The sequence below is a fragment of the Oryzias latipes genome, chromosome 1, assembly GCF_002234675.1.
Source record: "Oryzias latipes chromosome 1, ASM223467v1".
Classification (NCBI taxonomy): Eukaryota; Metazoa; Chordata; class Actinopteri; order Beloniformes; family Adrianichthyidae; genus Oryzias; species Oryzias latipes.
The window spans coordinates 1,174,405-1,188,886 of record NC_019859.2 but is presented as its reverse complement, the minus strand read 5'-3'; the positions used below and the strand labels follow the sequence as shown (position 1 = coordinate 1,188,886).

At 42.6% G+C, this 14,482-nt stretch overlaps 1 protein-coding gene across 1 annotated transcript; it reads right to left on the bottom strand.

Annotated features, from left to right (window-relative positions):
- Window positions 1-484: 484 nt before the first annotated feature.
- On the bottom strand, window positions 485-13,397 carry p2rx3 (purinergic receptor P2X 3). The gene is made up of 12 exons (XM_023953981.1): window positions 12,770-13,397; window positions 7,232-7,367; window positions 7,094-7,165; window positions 6,245-6,314; window positions 6,071-6,164; window positions 5,852-5,929; window positions 5,628-5,769; window positions 5,208-5,344; window positions 4,613-4,706; window positions 4,441-4,506; window positions 2,977-3,054; window positions 485-1,733 (listed from the first exon to the last, which is right to left on the bottom strand). The coding sequence occupies exons 1-12, from the start codon at window positions 12,889-12,891 to the stop codon at window positions 1,608-1,610; spliced, it is 1,215 nt and encodes a 404-aa protein (XP_023809749.1). The 5' UTR covers window positions 12,892-13,397; the 3' UTR covers window positions 485-1,607.
- Between the last annotated feature and the right edge of the window lie 1,085 nt (window positions 13,398-14,482).

Below are 14,482 nucleotides of genomic sequence, written 5' to 3'. Positions count from 1 at the left end.
TAAATTATCTTAATTTAATTAAGATCTTAATTTAACGAATTAAAGCACCAAAAACTAATTTATCTGCTACAAACACAAAACAAACTGATTCTCAAAGCAGTAGAAGCACCAACACAAAAAATAATGATTATAAATCAACAATATTAATCCATAATGTTATTTATAAAGACAGAATTCCTTGTACAAGATAAAACATGAATATTCAAAAATACTATATTTCATGATTTCTGTCTGAATACTGAGTCTGTTCTGCTGAAATGAACAGAATAAAGGTTTTTTCTCATTATAAATATGATTTTACTGAATATTTTTGGTCTTTTTTCTTTAGAACTAAAGGCAAAAATCACTTTCTGTCTGTCACTTTTCTTGGAAATTCTTTCTAATCTGATGGGATGAAGAGTTCCAGTGAATTCCTTCATCATGAAAGCTGCAAAGAATAAAGTCAAACAGAGAATTCTGCAGGCGTAACAAAAGGAAACAAATGTACTTTTCCCTTTATTTCTTTTTATTTTCTCATCACATTTACATTTCAAAAAGATCAGGAAATGGTATTTATCACGTTTTAAATTCCCATCTTTAACCCCTTTAATCCGTTTAATATATTTGTTCTGAATACATTTACTAATCATGGAGTATAAGACTGCTGGCTTAAATTCATGCTACATATCTGGGGATGAATGCTTCAGTCTGAACGGCTAAATGGGGTCATATGGGGTCATAAAAACAAAAATGTAAGTTCAGCAAGCCATCAGAGGAAATCTGGACCTTCGGGGTCGTGACAGGGGAAGCACATTGAGACCTGAACTCATCGGATCAAGCCCCTACCTCCCTGAAAACAGTGTGGTGGGGGCTGGATGATGTGGAGGCGGTTATGGTTTCAGTCAGAGAATCCTTTTTAAGGGGCGTGAAAAACATCATCCAGCAATGATGTCAATTATCTTTAATTTAATCTGTGTTTAAGGTTCCGGTCGGATCATCCAAACATCCAAAAGATGGTTCTGAACGGATCCAAAGCACGGAAAAGTCTCATAACTATGAGTGTGGATCCCGATGAGAACGATGTTCGAGGACAGCTGGACCTGAACCTGTTCAGTGTCTGTCACTACCTGCTGAAGGACTGTTTTCTGTGGGGTCAGGAGCGTTAAGATTAGAATCTTTTCCTGTTAAATAAATGAAACCGATCAATATTAAAAACAATCAAGTAAAGGCATCGACATTAAAAAAAAACTTTACAAACGTTTCATCTTGGAGGACAAATAACATTATTTACATTATTCAAACCAAATCAGCCGTTTCTGCTTCGCTGGATCAAACATTTATGCTCAGAGTTCCAGACGGTTCCAATAGAAAAATAAAGAACTTAAATAAATTGGAAATGAAAACCACAAAAAAGAACCGGTTCTGTCATGTTTCTGTAAACTTTATAAAAGGGATTTCACTGACACCCAAACTGTCACCATGCAGCGTCCGTCATGCTTCCGTCCCGATGGTCTGAGCTGCAGCGACGCCTTCAATCACAAATGACAAAAAGCTGGAGGTTTGGTTGCAGGACGTCCGGGACGTCTCTGCCGGACCAAACTTCAGACCACAGCTACGTTTCCGTGGATTCAGCTGTAGCGTCCCAGAGAAAAAGCTCCGGAGTCGCTGGACTTCAGAGGACTGGACTTTTGTCTGAGGGACATCTGGGAGAGGTACAAGCTGTCGTTCTCAAACTCCTCCGGGCTGTCGGACACCTGAGGGTCAGAGAGTCAGATGGAAAGAGGGTTTTTAGGGGGCCCTTCCCTCCATGGAAGGATCTCCACCACACAGCTGGACCGACTCTGGAAGCAAAGCTGGGAGGCACTGATATATTTCTACCTTTAGAACTGAGAATGCAAACAGGGCCAGAGGTTCTGACACCTAGGATGCAGATCCGGCAGATCCAGGAGATCCGGCAGATCCTGCCTCCTTTTCCCATCTCACTGAGTACAGAATCAACACTGTTCCCACAATCCAGGACTATATTTCTATTATTTTGTCCAATAAACACACAACCAGGTGGACCAACTGCATGAAAACATCCAAGCAACTTGAATCAAACACTGGATGATACCAGAATCCCTGCAGACTCAGACTTCCATCTGCTCCTTCCAGACCTTAGAGAGGAGTTTCCTCCTCCCTTCAATGAAAGGTGACGCTTCACAACGAAGGCGAGCGCAGAAGATGCAGACACCTGTGAAGGTTCATGAATCACCATGGAGACGTCAAGGCCGTTCCCATGTTTTTACCAGATTTAAAACCTCAGACACATGCACCTGTACCTGAGGGGGGGGGGGGGGGGGGGGGGGGGTCGGTGACCTGTACGGGGGGTGACCCTTACAGGTGCTGCATGTTGTAAGTGTATCATGCACACATCCACACAAACTACACTCTGATTGTCTGATTTCCTCATTTCTACAGTCAGGCTGCAGCGAGGAGCGTGCACGTATCACGTGAACACCACTAACGGGCTCCTTGCACAGGATTTGGGGGGGTTGAAAATATGACATGAGCTGTGCGACACGCCTGCATCTCGCCTGCTTCCCCCTCACGTGGTGTATAAGTGTTCACTACGACCCGTCGCCCACGGCAGGCCGGTATGCCTGCATGAACATGTTCCCTCTACGGGCTCACTGAGGGGTCACCAATCTTCATCTTTACTGGGGTCACCTGAGCCTCGTTCAGGTTTGACCATTTCTCCCCCACAGACAGACAGGCAGCCTTATCCACCTGTAAGGACCGCCGGGATGAAGAATGAAGTTATCACTGCATTCAGCTGTTCGTTCAATCGTTCCTTATTCCTCATGTATTTGATTCATTTCATTTGTAGATTGAAATACAGTGATGACAGAATCAAAACCACACAGCTTCAATGGATTGCTGGGATGTATATATGTCAAAAATAATTGTTATGATTGTTGTTGTTTTTTCTTGTTTTATGGAAACTTGACATTTTACCTCTTCAAATTTCTTGGCCTTATACTGCTCTGCCCCCTTCAGGAAGTTCAGAAGAATGATGTCGCAAAGAACCGTTCCCTGCAGAATCAAGACAAGAAAAGATGATATTCAACCTTCTGTGACCCAGAAATCCCAAAAGCCCTGTGTTCAGGATGTTTAAACAAGTTTGAGATAATCTTTACCTCATAGATTAGTTACCGTGTTTACAACTAGTAGGTCTTCTTCTCTTTTGTCGTTTGGCTCCTTCCTTTAGGTGTCACAGCAAATCATCTTCCTCCATCTTACCCTCACCATTGTCCTTGTTCACACCAACCAGCCTCATGTCCTCCTTCATCCATGACCCTCCTCTTTGTTCTTCCTCTCTTTCCATCTCCAACCTCATCATTCTTTCACTGACATCATCCTGGTTCCAACAACTCCAAACATCTCCATCTGCTTCCCTGCATGGATCTCCAGAACATCTATCATGATCTGTTCCTCTGATGGATCCATCCTGATCCCAAAGAGAACCTCAGCACCTTCATCTCTGCTCCCTGTAGCCTCACTGTTCCTCTCATTTACACATACCGGTAGATTCTGTCTGCTGCAGCTGACCTTCATTCCTCTCCTTTCCAGAACAAACCTCCACTTCTCTAGATAATAATAATGGATTCGATTTATCTCTGCTTTTCCAGACGCTCAAAGCGCTTACAATGTGTCCATTATTCACTCACTCCTCATCCATACTTGGTGATGACAGAGGAGTGGCTGCCAGTTCATGCCTACGGCCCCTCCGACTGTCACCGGGACATTCGTGCACGTGTCTTGCCCAAAGACACGACAGTTGACTGACCCTTTGATCTTTGGACGACCTACTCAACCACCTGAGCCACTGCCGCTCCGTAGATGTTACTCCATCTGCTTCCTGCTCTCACTACAGATCATGGTGTCATCTGCAAACATCATGGTCCACAGAGGTTCCTGTCCGACCTCATCTGTCAGTCTGTCCATCCATCACTATGGAAACAAGACGGAACTCAAAGCTGATCCTTGGTGTAGTCCCACCTACACCTGGAAATCCTTACAGAACATCTCAGCGCTGTCCTCCAGCTCTCATCCACATCCTGAACAACTCAAATATTCTTCTCTGTCAGTCCAGACTTCCTCATCGATCAGTTCTTCAAAGTTCTCCTTCCATCTTTCTATCACACTTGTGGAACCCTTCTTTACATTTCCATCCCTGTCCGTGGTCATCCTAACCAACAGCACCGGTGATGGTCGTTGTTACCCGAGTCTCCGCTGACCCCGATTGTGCCCCCTTGTGGTTGCATGTTACAGTTATAGGATACAGTTATATCCTCATGCTATAGTATCATTGATAATAGTATCATGACCTATATGGGACATTCAGTCAGAACCAGTGGCACACGTTTAAGAGTCTGATTATTATAAAATCACATGACAAAGAACAGCAGTAAGTCTCACCACTCCCACTGATGTGAAGGCTGCCACCATGTTGATGAGGGTGGGGATCATGTTGAACTTCCCTGCCTGCAAAGGAAGACCAGTGACCAACATCTACAGCCTCTGAACAGTTCAGATGTACAACAAAACCCTTCCTCTCATGACCCAAATATCTGTGAAAGTATGGACTCACGTTTCCATTGACGATCACATCAAACCTGATGGCGTAGGCTTTGATCAGAGTGCGATAGTCAGTTCCATTCTCCATCTTATAATATTTGGCAAACCTGCAACATCAAGAGACACTATGTCCAAAAAAAATAAACAATGTTTGAAATTTCTTAATATAAACATTTGTATATAAATGTATGTATACATGATCTATCCATCATTCATAATTGCATTAGATATGTGTAAAGACAAAGATGTAGGGGCATCCATCCATCCATCCATCCATCCATGAATCTTTCTGGGGTCACAGGGTTACTGGAGCCTATCCCAGATACTACTGGGGGAGGACGGGGTACACCCTGGACAAGTCACCCGTCTGACACAGGGTCACACAACCACTCACACATTCATGTTCACTCCATAGAAACTTCAATGAACCTACGAAACATGTCTTTGAGGAAACTGGAGCAAATCCACACATGCATGAGGAGAACATGTAAACTATGATTGTTTAAAGGAGCGGCAGAGCCTCATAACCCTGGTTAAAGTATGTATCTCAGAGGTCTGGTGGTGCTGCTTGATGTGATTGAGTTCTCCTGTGGAAGCACAGTGGATACCTGAAGTTGTATCCAGGTGAGACTTCGTTCTTCTGCGACATGGTGTCCAGCCGATTGAAAGAGTAGGAAGGTTTGCAATGCTCGTCTGACTTGTCCAGGTCACACATCCAGCTGATTTTTATCCCAATCACCCCTCCCTGGAAGACAAAGGGCCAGTTAACTCAACATCTACTCTGGAGCCATCAAACCCCCCCCCCTGACGCAGCCCACTCCAGATTCTCCAGAGAACTGCCTCAGGAGGTTAAACCTGGGTCCATATAGGATGAGTTGGGGTGAGAGTGTGTTGAACTGTTCGGCTCCCCCTATTTAAAGAACATTTGTAAACCAAGCCTGATCTTCAGCTGGGATTGTGTTGGAACACAAACATGATGGCACAAGAAAGTGAGGACCTAACGTCTTCTCAGATGAACTGTTTGGTACCTTGTCTGCCAGTTTGCTGAAGTCCTGGTCGGCGTAGTGGACCACATCTCCCACTCTGAAGATGGGGCAGTAGGTGTTGTTCACCTTATCAAAGTTACATTTTTTGATGTAGGTCCGGTTGATGGAGGGTAGAAAGTTTCCCCTGCGAAGGACCAAACACAGGTCAGGAGTTGTGACTGACAGCAGCACAGGCGTCCGGTTCTGGCTCGTGAAGACGGTCGTACTTGGTGTAGTTAAACTTTGGAAAACGGATGCTGTTCTTGATGAAGATGGTGAAGTTCTCCACCTCCATCATTGGTGTTCTGAGGAGACAAGAACACAAAGTGGAGCACATCATGTCCGTCCTGCTTCTGTTCTGTGGCAGCTTCATCTAAACTGCTGGTGTCCGCTCATCCCGAGGAGTTCGCCCCAAACGAGCCGGATGAGCAGCACCGGTTCCTCACATTTTTACTGTGTCGATCTCTGCAGGACACCAGCCTTTGATCTCGCAGGTCTTCTTGGTGTCGTTGAAGGAGACGCATCTGCCCGTGAGGATTCCTGCGTGGTGACAGACAAACACACCTGACCGTCTGACCGTGTGAAGATGAGGCCAGAGGACAGGCGGGGGGCAGTTTTACCGTAATCTCCGGGCTTGTTCCTTTGTGGGTTACAGTCGCTGTCGTTGTAACAGATCCACCTTTTCTCACTCTGGGACAAACACAAGCCAAGAATGAGATCATGAGTGAAATCTGCCTTTCCTTTTCATCACGTCTGGAGCTGTGAGCATCTGAACCCCTGAAACCTTCTCTACAGCTGTCAATCATATTTACATGTTAAGAACTGAGAAGCTGACAGATTTGATTTTGTTGAAAACGTCAGTTATCTTTAGGTGAATTTCGGTGACCGTGTTCCCGCCCCCCTTGTACGTTAAAACCATTTACTGTATGTAAGAACGGGACTGAGCGAGTGTGACATCATTCCAGCTCTAACCAACGACACACAGTCAGTAAGCAGTGATTGGTCTGAGTCTTTGTTTCTATGGCAACCATTCACACCAATCAGGAGCGAGCTTGTTGGATGACCACTCCCCAATCCACGTGAAAGCAGGCTAAATGAAATCTGTCAATCACATTTTTTGAACATTGGAAGTGGGGGGCAATAGGCTCCGCCTACTTCTATTGAAGCCTCTGATTGGTCAGTTTTATAATATAAAAAATATTATCATTTAAAAAAAAAGGAATCAGATCCAGAATGTTTATTCTGACCAATAAAATGACTGAGTAACAGCTGTTTCATTCTCCATAGAGGTCTTTGGATTTTCGCCTCTTGGAGACACTTCCTGTTTGGAACGCCAGGGGGGCGGGGTCACTCATAGATCTCACATACAGTCAATGGTTAAACTGAAGGTTTGATGACAGCTCAGCTTGAGGCTGGAAGTGGACTGAGAGTGAGGCTGTTCCTGAAGGTGGCGTGTGGCGGTGGCTGACCTCTGGACAGAGTCCTTGGACTTGGTTCTCCGTGGTGATGGTCTTGGTGATGATGCAGAACACAGACGCTCCCTGCAAACACAACCATGCCTCAGTCCTGAACAACATCCTGTGAAGGCTGATCAGAACCTCCAGTACCTGCGTGGGGGTGACGTAGTCGGCCACGTCCATGACCTGGCCGTTGTGGACTCCGAAACCTTTGACCTTGGTCATCACTGAGGACTCGATGGCCGTGTCTATTATCTGGTAGGCTTTCTCACAGAGAAACACCCACCTGAGACGCACACAGACGTGGAGAAAAGGTCACACTGGGATTTTATCCTCAATCTCCTTCAAAATGATTTTCTCCACCGTTGAAGGAAACCTCAGAGAAGTAGATGGTTCTGAATGTAGATCATGGACCGCAGAACCCTCCTACTTAAAATTTTTACTCCATAAAAACACAACAGGAAGTTTGGCTGTAACTCAAAATTAATTAATCTAATTGATCTATTTTTAATCGTAATTATCATTAAACTAGTAATTGCTGTGAAAATCCTCTTTTTTAATTAAATCAGTGACATTGTGGCAGAAAAGCTGCTATATGAAGCTTTTTTCAACCTTAGGTTAAAAGTCCAGAGTGCTCTAATTAAGAACATTTATAAAAACAGTAGGAACAATTTTCTTAATTCTTATGCTGACATAGTTTATTTCACAGTTTACCACAACAGCAGGAGAAGATATTAGTGATTTTATAGCTTCCTGTTTGGTGAATTTGATCTTTTTGGAGACTTGGATGAAGCAGAAAAGAAAGAAGAGGACGTTAGAAGGTGGAAATGAGGCTGGAGGAGAATTGAACTCCTCAGACAGTGGACTTTGTTTTATTTTAAACAAACTTTTGCTTCATCATCTGGACAAAACATGCTGGAAGAGACCAGCTGAAATGACGCTCTGTCAATTTTCTTATGACGATCACTTTCCTCAAAGAGAAATGAGCGAGAGAGAAGCAAGGTCACTGCAAGGGTTTTTTAGCCGTTACCATGACGACGCTTTGTGTCAAAAACCATTTAAACTTAGAAATAAAGCAGGAGTTCCAATAATTGATTTCATATCTATATTTTTCATAAATGGCCGTTGTTTGAGCGGGAAGAGACTCTTCATCATCCGGCATGGATGGACTTCATGGAAGCAACCGTCCAACCCAAAATGAGAAGAATGCCATAAAAAAAAATTGCTGTAATTAATTCACGCGATGAATTGACATCCCTGAGAGAAACTCCTTTCTGTTGGAGCTTTTAGGGAGAGTTGTCAGCTTGTTTCAGTGGACCGGCAGTAAAAATGTTTTCTGTATTTTGTCTAGTTTGGAGCAGAAATATACGGTGGCCCAGAAGGGTCACAACACAACACATTAACTTTACACACAACACACTAACTTTACACACAACACACTAACTTTACACACAACACACTAACTTTACACACAACACATTAACTTTACACACAACACACTAACTTTACACACAACACACTAACTTTACACACAACACACTAACTTTACACACAACACATTAACTTTACACACAACACACTAACTTTACACACAACACACTAACTTTACACACAACACATTAACTTTATACACAACACACTAACTTTATACACAACACATTAACTTTACACACAACACACTAACTTTACACACAACACACTAACTTTACACACAACACACTAACTTTACACACAACACATTAACTTTACACACAACACACTAACTTTACACACAACACACTAACTTTACACACAACACATTAACTTTATACACAACACACTAACTTTATACACAACACACTAACTTTACACACAACACACTAACTTTACACACAACACACTAACTTTACACACAACACATTAACTTTACACACAACACACTAACTTTACACACAACACACTAACTTTACACACAACACACTAACTTTACACACAACACACTAACTTTACACACAACACACTAACTTTACACACAACACACTAACTTTACACACAACACACTAACTTTACACACAACACATTAACTTTACACACAACACACTAACTTTACACACAACACACTAACTTTACACACAACACACTAACTTTACACACAACACATTAACTTTACACACAACACACTAACTTTACACACAACACACTAACTTTACACACAACACATTAACTTTATACACAACACACTAACTTTATACACAACACATTAACTTTACACACAACACACTAACTTTACACACAACACACTAACTTTACACACAACACACTAACTTTACACACAACACATTAACTTTACACACAACACACTAACTTTACACACAACACACTAACTTTACACACAACACATTAACTTTATACACAACACACTAACTTTATACACAACACACTAACTTTACACACAACACACTAACTTTACACACAACACACTAACTTTACACACAACACATTAACTTTACACACAACACACTAACTTTACACACAACACACTAACTTTACACACAACACACTAACTTTACACACAACACACTAACTTTACACACAACACACTAACTTTACACACAACACATTAACTTTACACACAACACACTAACTTTACACACAACACACTAACTTTACACACAACACACTAACTTTACACACAACACACTAACTTTACACACAACACATTAACTTTACACACAACACACTAACTTTACACACAACACACTAACTTTACACACAACACACTAACTTTACACACAACACACTAACTTTACACACAACACATTAACTTTATACACAACACACTAACTTTATACACAACACACTAACTTTACACACAACACACTAACTTTACACACAACACACTAACTTTACACACAACACATTAACTTTACACACAACACACTAACTTTACACACAACACACTAACTTTACACACAACACATTAACTTTACACACAACACACTAACTTTACACACAACACACTAACTTTACACACAACACACTAACTTTACACACAACACATTAACTTTACACACAACACACTAACTTTACACACAACACACTAACTTTACACACAACACACTAACTTTACACACAACACATTAACTTAACACACAACACATTAACTCACAACACAACACAATAACTCACAACACAACACAATAACTCACAACACAACACATTAACTCACAACACAACACAATAACTTACCTCACAACACATTAACTAACAACGGAAGTAAAGCAGCAATGGAAGTGCTTTTATTCTGAAATTTCTACTGGGCTGAGCAGCTAACTACCTAACAGAAAGTAATGTCACAGTGAGCTGTGGAGGGAGCTGCACGCGCGCTCCTCTCCTCTCCTTTTTTCCGCTCTGTCCTCTCACACAAGCACGTGCAGTCCCCAACACACACGCACACACAGGACGGAGCGGAAAAAAGGAGAGGAGAGGAGCGCGCGTGCAGCGACAGAGGGGGGTGTCAGAGCGGAGGGAGGAGTGTGTGTTCATATTGTGTGTGTTTAGAGGAAGGAGAACCGTAGTAAAGACAAAGTTTCTGGCAACACTGCTGCTAGCTTCTCTTGTAGCAATAACATGCTCCCTCCACAGCTCACTGTGACATTACTTTCTGTTAGGTAGTTAGCTGCTCAGCCCAGTAGAAATTTCAGAATAAAAGCACTTCAATTGCTGCTTTACTTCCGTTGTGAGTTAATGTGTTGTGAGGTAAGTTAATGTGTTGTGAGGTAAGTTAATGTGTTGTGTTGTGACCCTTCTGGGCCATGAGTTAATGTGTTGTGTTGTGAGTTAATGTGTTGTGTTGTGAGTTATTGTGTTGTGAGTTAATGTGTTGTGTTGTGAGTTAATGTGTTGTGAGGTAAGTTAATGTGTTGTGTTGTGACCCTTCTGGGCCATGAGTTAATGTGTTGTGTTGTGAGTTAATGTGTTGTGTTGTGAGTTATTGTGTTGTGTTGTGAGTTAATGTGTTGTGTGTTAAGTTAATGTGTTGTGTGTTAAGTTAATGTGTTGTGTGTAAAGTTAGTGTGTTGTGTGTAAAGTTAGTGTGTTGTGTATAAAGTTAATGTGTTGTGTGTAAAGTTAATGTGTTGTGTGTAAAGTTAGTGTGTTGTGTATAAAGTTAATGTGTTGTGTTGTGACCCTTCTGGGCCACCGTAGAAATATCTTATGAGACAAAACTAACTTCTTAGTAACTTTATGAAAGATGTAAAGACTTTGTTGACGACAATAAATCTAATTTCTTCTTAATTTTAACAAACATCTTATTGTCGTTTTAAGCTGTTCTGTAACTATAATGAAAAAGATGTAAATATTAAACATAAATGGGGTGAGACTTGAAATAATTCATGAAAATAAATTTCTTGGGGTTCTTATTGATGAGAAACTAAAGTGAAAGGACATGACAGACATCTAGAAGCTAAACTGTCCAGGAGCTTCTCTGCAGCTCTTTACTGTGCGTTCATTTCATCATATTTTTTCTATTGCACAGAAGTTTGGAGGAATAATTATGAATCAATCCTACGTTTACTTTCATTACTTCAAAAGGAGCCACACCAAGTGTAACGTGATCACACAACCACTTGTTTATCCTCAAAAGAACTCAAACTGTGTGATTTGGTAGAATACTAAACAGCTCAAATCATCTTCAAAGCAGAAAAAGACGTTAACCAAACAATATGCTGTTGCCTGTTGTGTGATTTGTGCAGATGTCAGTTTCCTGTTTGTGTTGCATAAATCAGCGTTGCCGCTCCTCCCAAAGCTCTCAGATACCATCAGTGTCTGCTGTCACCGTTTAGCGTTTGCCGTTTGGTTTTTGCCACCAAAGACAAGAAAAGGAAGATATATCCTTAAACTTAGGATGATTAGTAAAGAATTGAAAAAAAAATATTAAAGGTAAAAGGGTGTAAAGAAATACATACAATTACCAACATATTTCTCTGAAATCAGATCTGGTGTCAAGTGTTTTTTGTGTAAGAAACAGTGTTTTGTTCCCTCCTGGACAATATTTGAAGAGCAAAACTTGTCAAATTTTATATCTGAATCTGTGTTGCCTTTATATATTTTTAATTCAGTAACATTTTGGTGTGTTTGATCCTTCGTTTTAGTCTAAAAGTACATCATTTCTGCCTAATAAAGCAAACACAGCAGCAGTTTTGTGTAAAACTCAAATTTCTTTCTGTAGAGACATTTACTTAGATTCAAATCTACCACAGACGCGCCTGAAAAGAGGCGTTTTTATCCGAGTAATGTCATAAAATAAGAAATTCACTCAAATCCAGAATGTTTGGATTCTGCTGAACGGCTCTGATGTTCTGCAGAGGAAACAAACAGAAGAAGGTTTGGAGATTTTCTAACCGACATCTGCAAACTGACTTGAATAAAAATAGGTTTGTTCCATTTTTGATGTTTTTTGTCTCTTCAGCATTTAAACGTTTGACTCCTCTTGATGAGAAGCGCTTTATAAATAAAGGTTGATTGGATTTGAAGGCGACTCCTGACTGTTTCCTCTCTGAGTTCATCCTGAACCTCAGAGGAACACAAAGACATTCACGTCCTCGAAGCAGCAGAAGTTCTGCATCACCAGGGTCTGCAGTAAAGACCCCCACCTGACCGTCCTGGTAATGACCCCCCACCCCCCACAGGTGGGGCCACACTCACCCGATGAAGTAGGTGATGATGAGCAGCTGGACGACCCGGTTGATGATGCCGATGGTCCAGCTCTTCACCACCACAGACTTTGTGGTTTCGTAGGTGAAGAAGTTTTTGATGCACGACCACATTTCTGCAGAATCCAAAAACGTTGTCCTGTGGCGTCTGAAAGGGTTTTAAAAATCCTGGAGGGGGGAACCAAACGGGGACAGGCTGCCTCCTCTGATGTTTGAGGTCCAAACTGCTGGGCGAGTCTTCAGCAGATTCCCTCCGTCCGTCACTCTTCTGACATCATGGATGCAGACCGGCCGGCAGACGGACAGCTCTCCTCTGACTCGGGTCTCCGTCCAGCATCTAAAAGCCCCCGCAGCGCCCCTCCCTCCTGCTGCCAGCAGCTTTCAGAGTAAAAGCAGATTTGGGTCAAACCACCAAGGTCTGCTGCGATGGGAAGTACCAGACCTACACCCCCCTCTTCAACCTTTCAGGGTCTTCATCATCTTCTGGATTCTGCAAACTCAGATTAACCTGAGGAAGATGTCGGCAGGTTCCTGATGGTGAAGGTTTCCAGAAGGATGAGCACCAAAGAACCGATGAAAAACCTCCTCCTCTGAGTGTTTCAGAGTAGAAAACCTGTCGTTCGCCCCACAGACGTAGTTTACCTGGACCGTCCATCTCTGACGTCAACCGGGGGGGGGGGGCACTCTGTTGTTTCAAAAAATGGTGAAGTAAAAGAAATCCCCCAATTATGAAAAATGAGTTCAATTAAACGGCTCCTTACCCCCCCCCCCCCCCCCACCTCCACTTTGTGTTTATTTCTGATAGAACATAAAGCAAAGAACAGAAAAAGGTTTATTTAGTTGTTTCTAACCCATCAGTCATTACAAAGTGGTGCCTTTTCCCCTCCAGGGGTCATTCACAGCGTGAAATAGTATTAAGTGAAGTAGTATTTGTGCCACTCTGCCGTCAGTACCGAGCGTCATATCCGGATCTGATCTTCTGGTTCCTGATCCTGTTCTGACTCTGTTTGCCCGCCGCCTGCCCCGACTCTCGTCTGGATCCTGACCCCTCCAGGTTCCTCTCTGACGCTCCCACGCTCCTTATTGACCCCTGCTTGACCCAGATTTAGCTTTGTGGACTTTTTGCTGTGCTAAAAAACCCGCTGTTGAGGTTGAGGTTGGCTTACAGAGGCGTTCCAGATGACAGTTCAGAGAACCGTGGAGCGGCACGGATCCATGACACGGTTCTCAACCATGTCAGAGCACGGTTCTTATCCGTGTCTTAACTGTGATTCAGAGAACCATGAAGCGGTACAGATCTGCTATGATTGCTTCATTCTGTGCTCTGACATCGTACTAAACTGTGACAGAGCCCAGTTAACCGTGTTTTAACCACGCTCTGACACAGATGGGAATCATGCCGTACCGTTCCCATCACAGTTCTGAGGACTCTGGCGCGGCACGGCTCCGCTGTGAATGCTCCGGTTCCATCGCGCCTCATGGAGAGTATCCATGAATATTTAAGGGTTAAACATTCCAACTTGTTCTCTGAATATGTGAGGACAGCCGCTGGTGAACAGCTGGCAGAATGCAGCCGGATGAAGATCGTCTCATGACATCAACCGCATCCACCACAGAGGAGCCGGACCACAGAGTGGAAGATCATTTGTGTAAAAAGCTGCTGGAAGCCCAAAGCTCTCTGTGTTCGTCCTAATTCCACCATCAA

Coding starts and splice junctions, on each gene's coding strand:
- p2rx3 (XM_023953981.1), bottom strand. CDS start 12,891: ATGTGGTCGTGCATCAAAAACTTCTTCACCTACGAAACCACAAAGTCT. Junction 7,166..7,231: donor ACTACGTCACCCCCACGCAG/GTACTGGAGGTT, acceptor TTGTGTTTGCAG/GGAGCGTCTGTGTTCTGCAT. Junction 6,315..7,093: donor TCCAAGGACTCTGTCCAGAG/GTCAGCCACCGC, acceptor TGTTTGTCCCAG/AGTGAGAAAAGGTGGATCTG.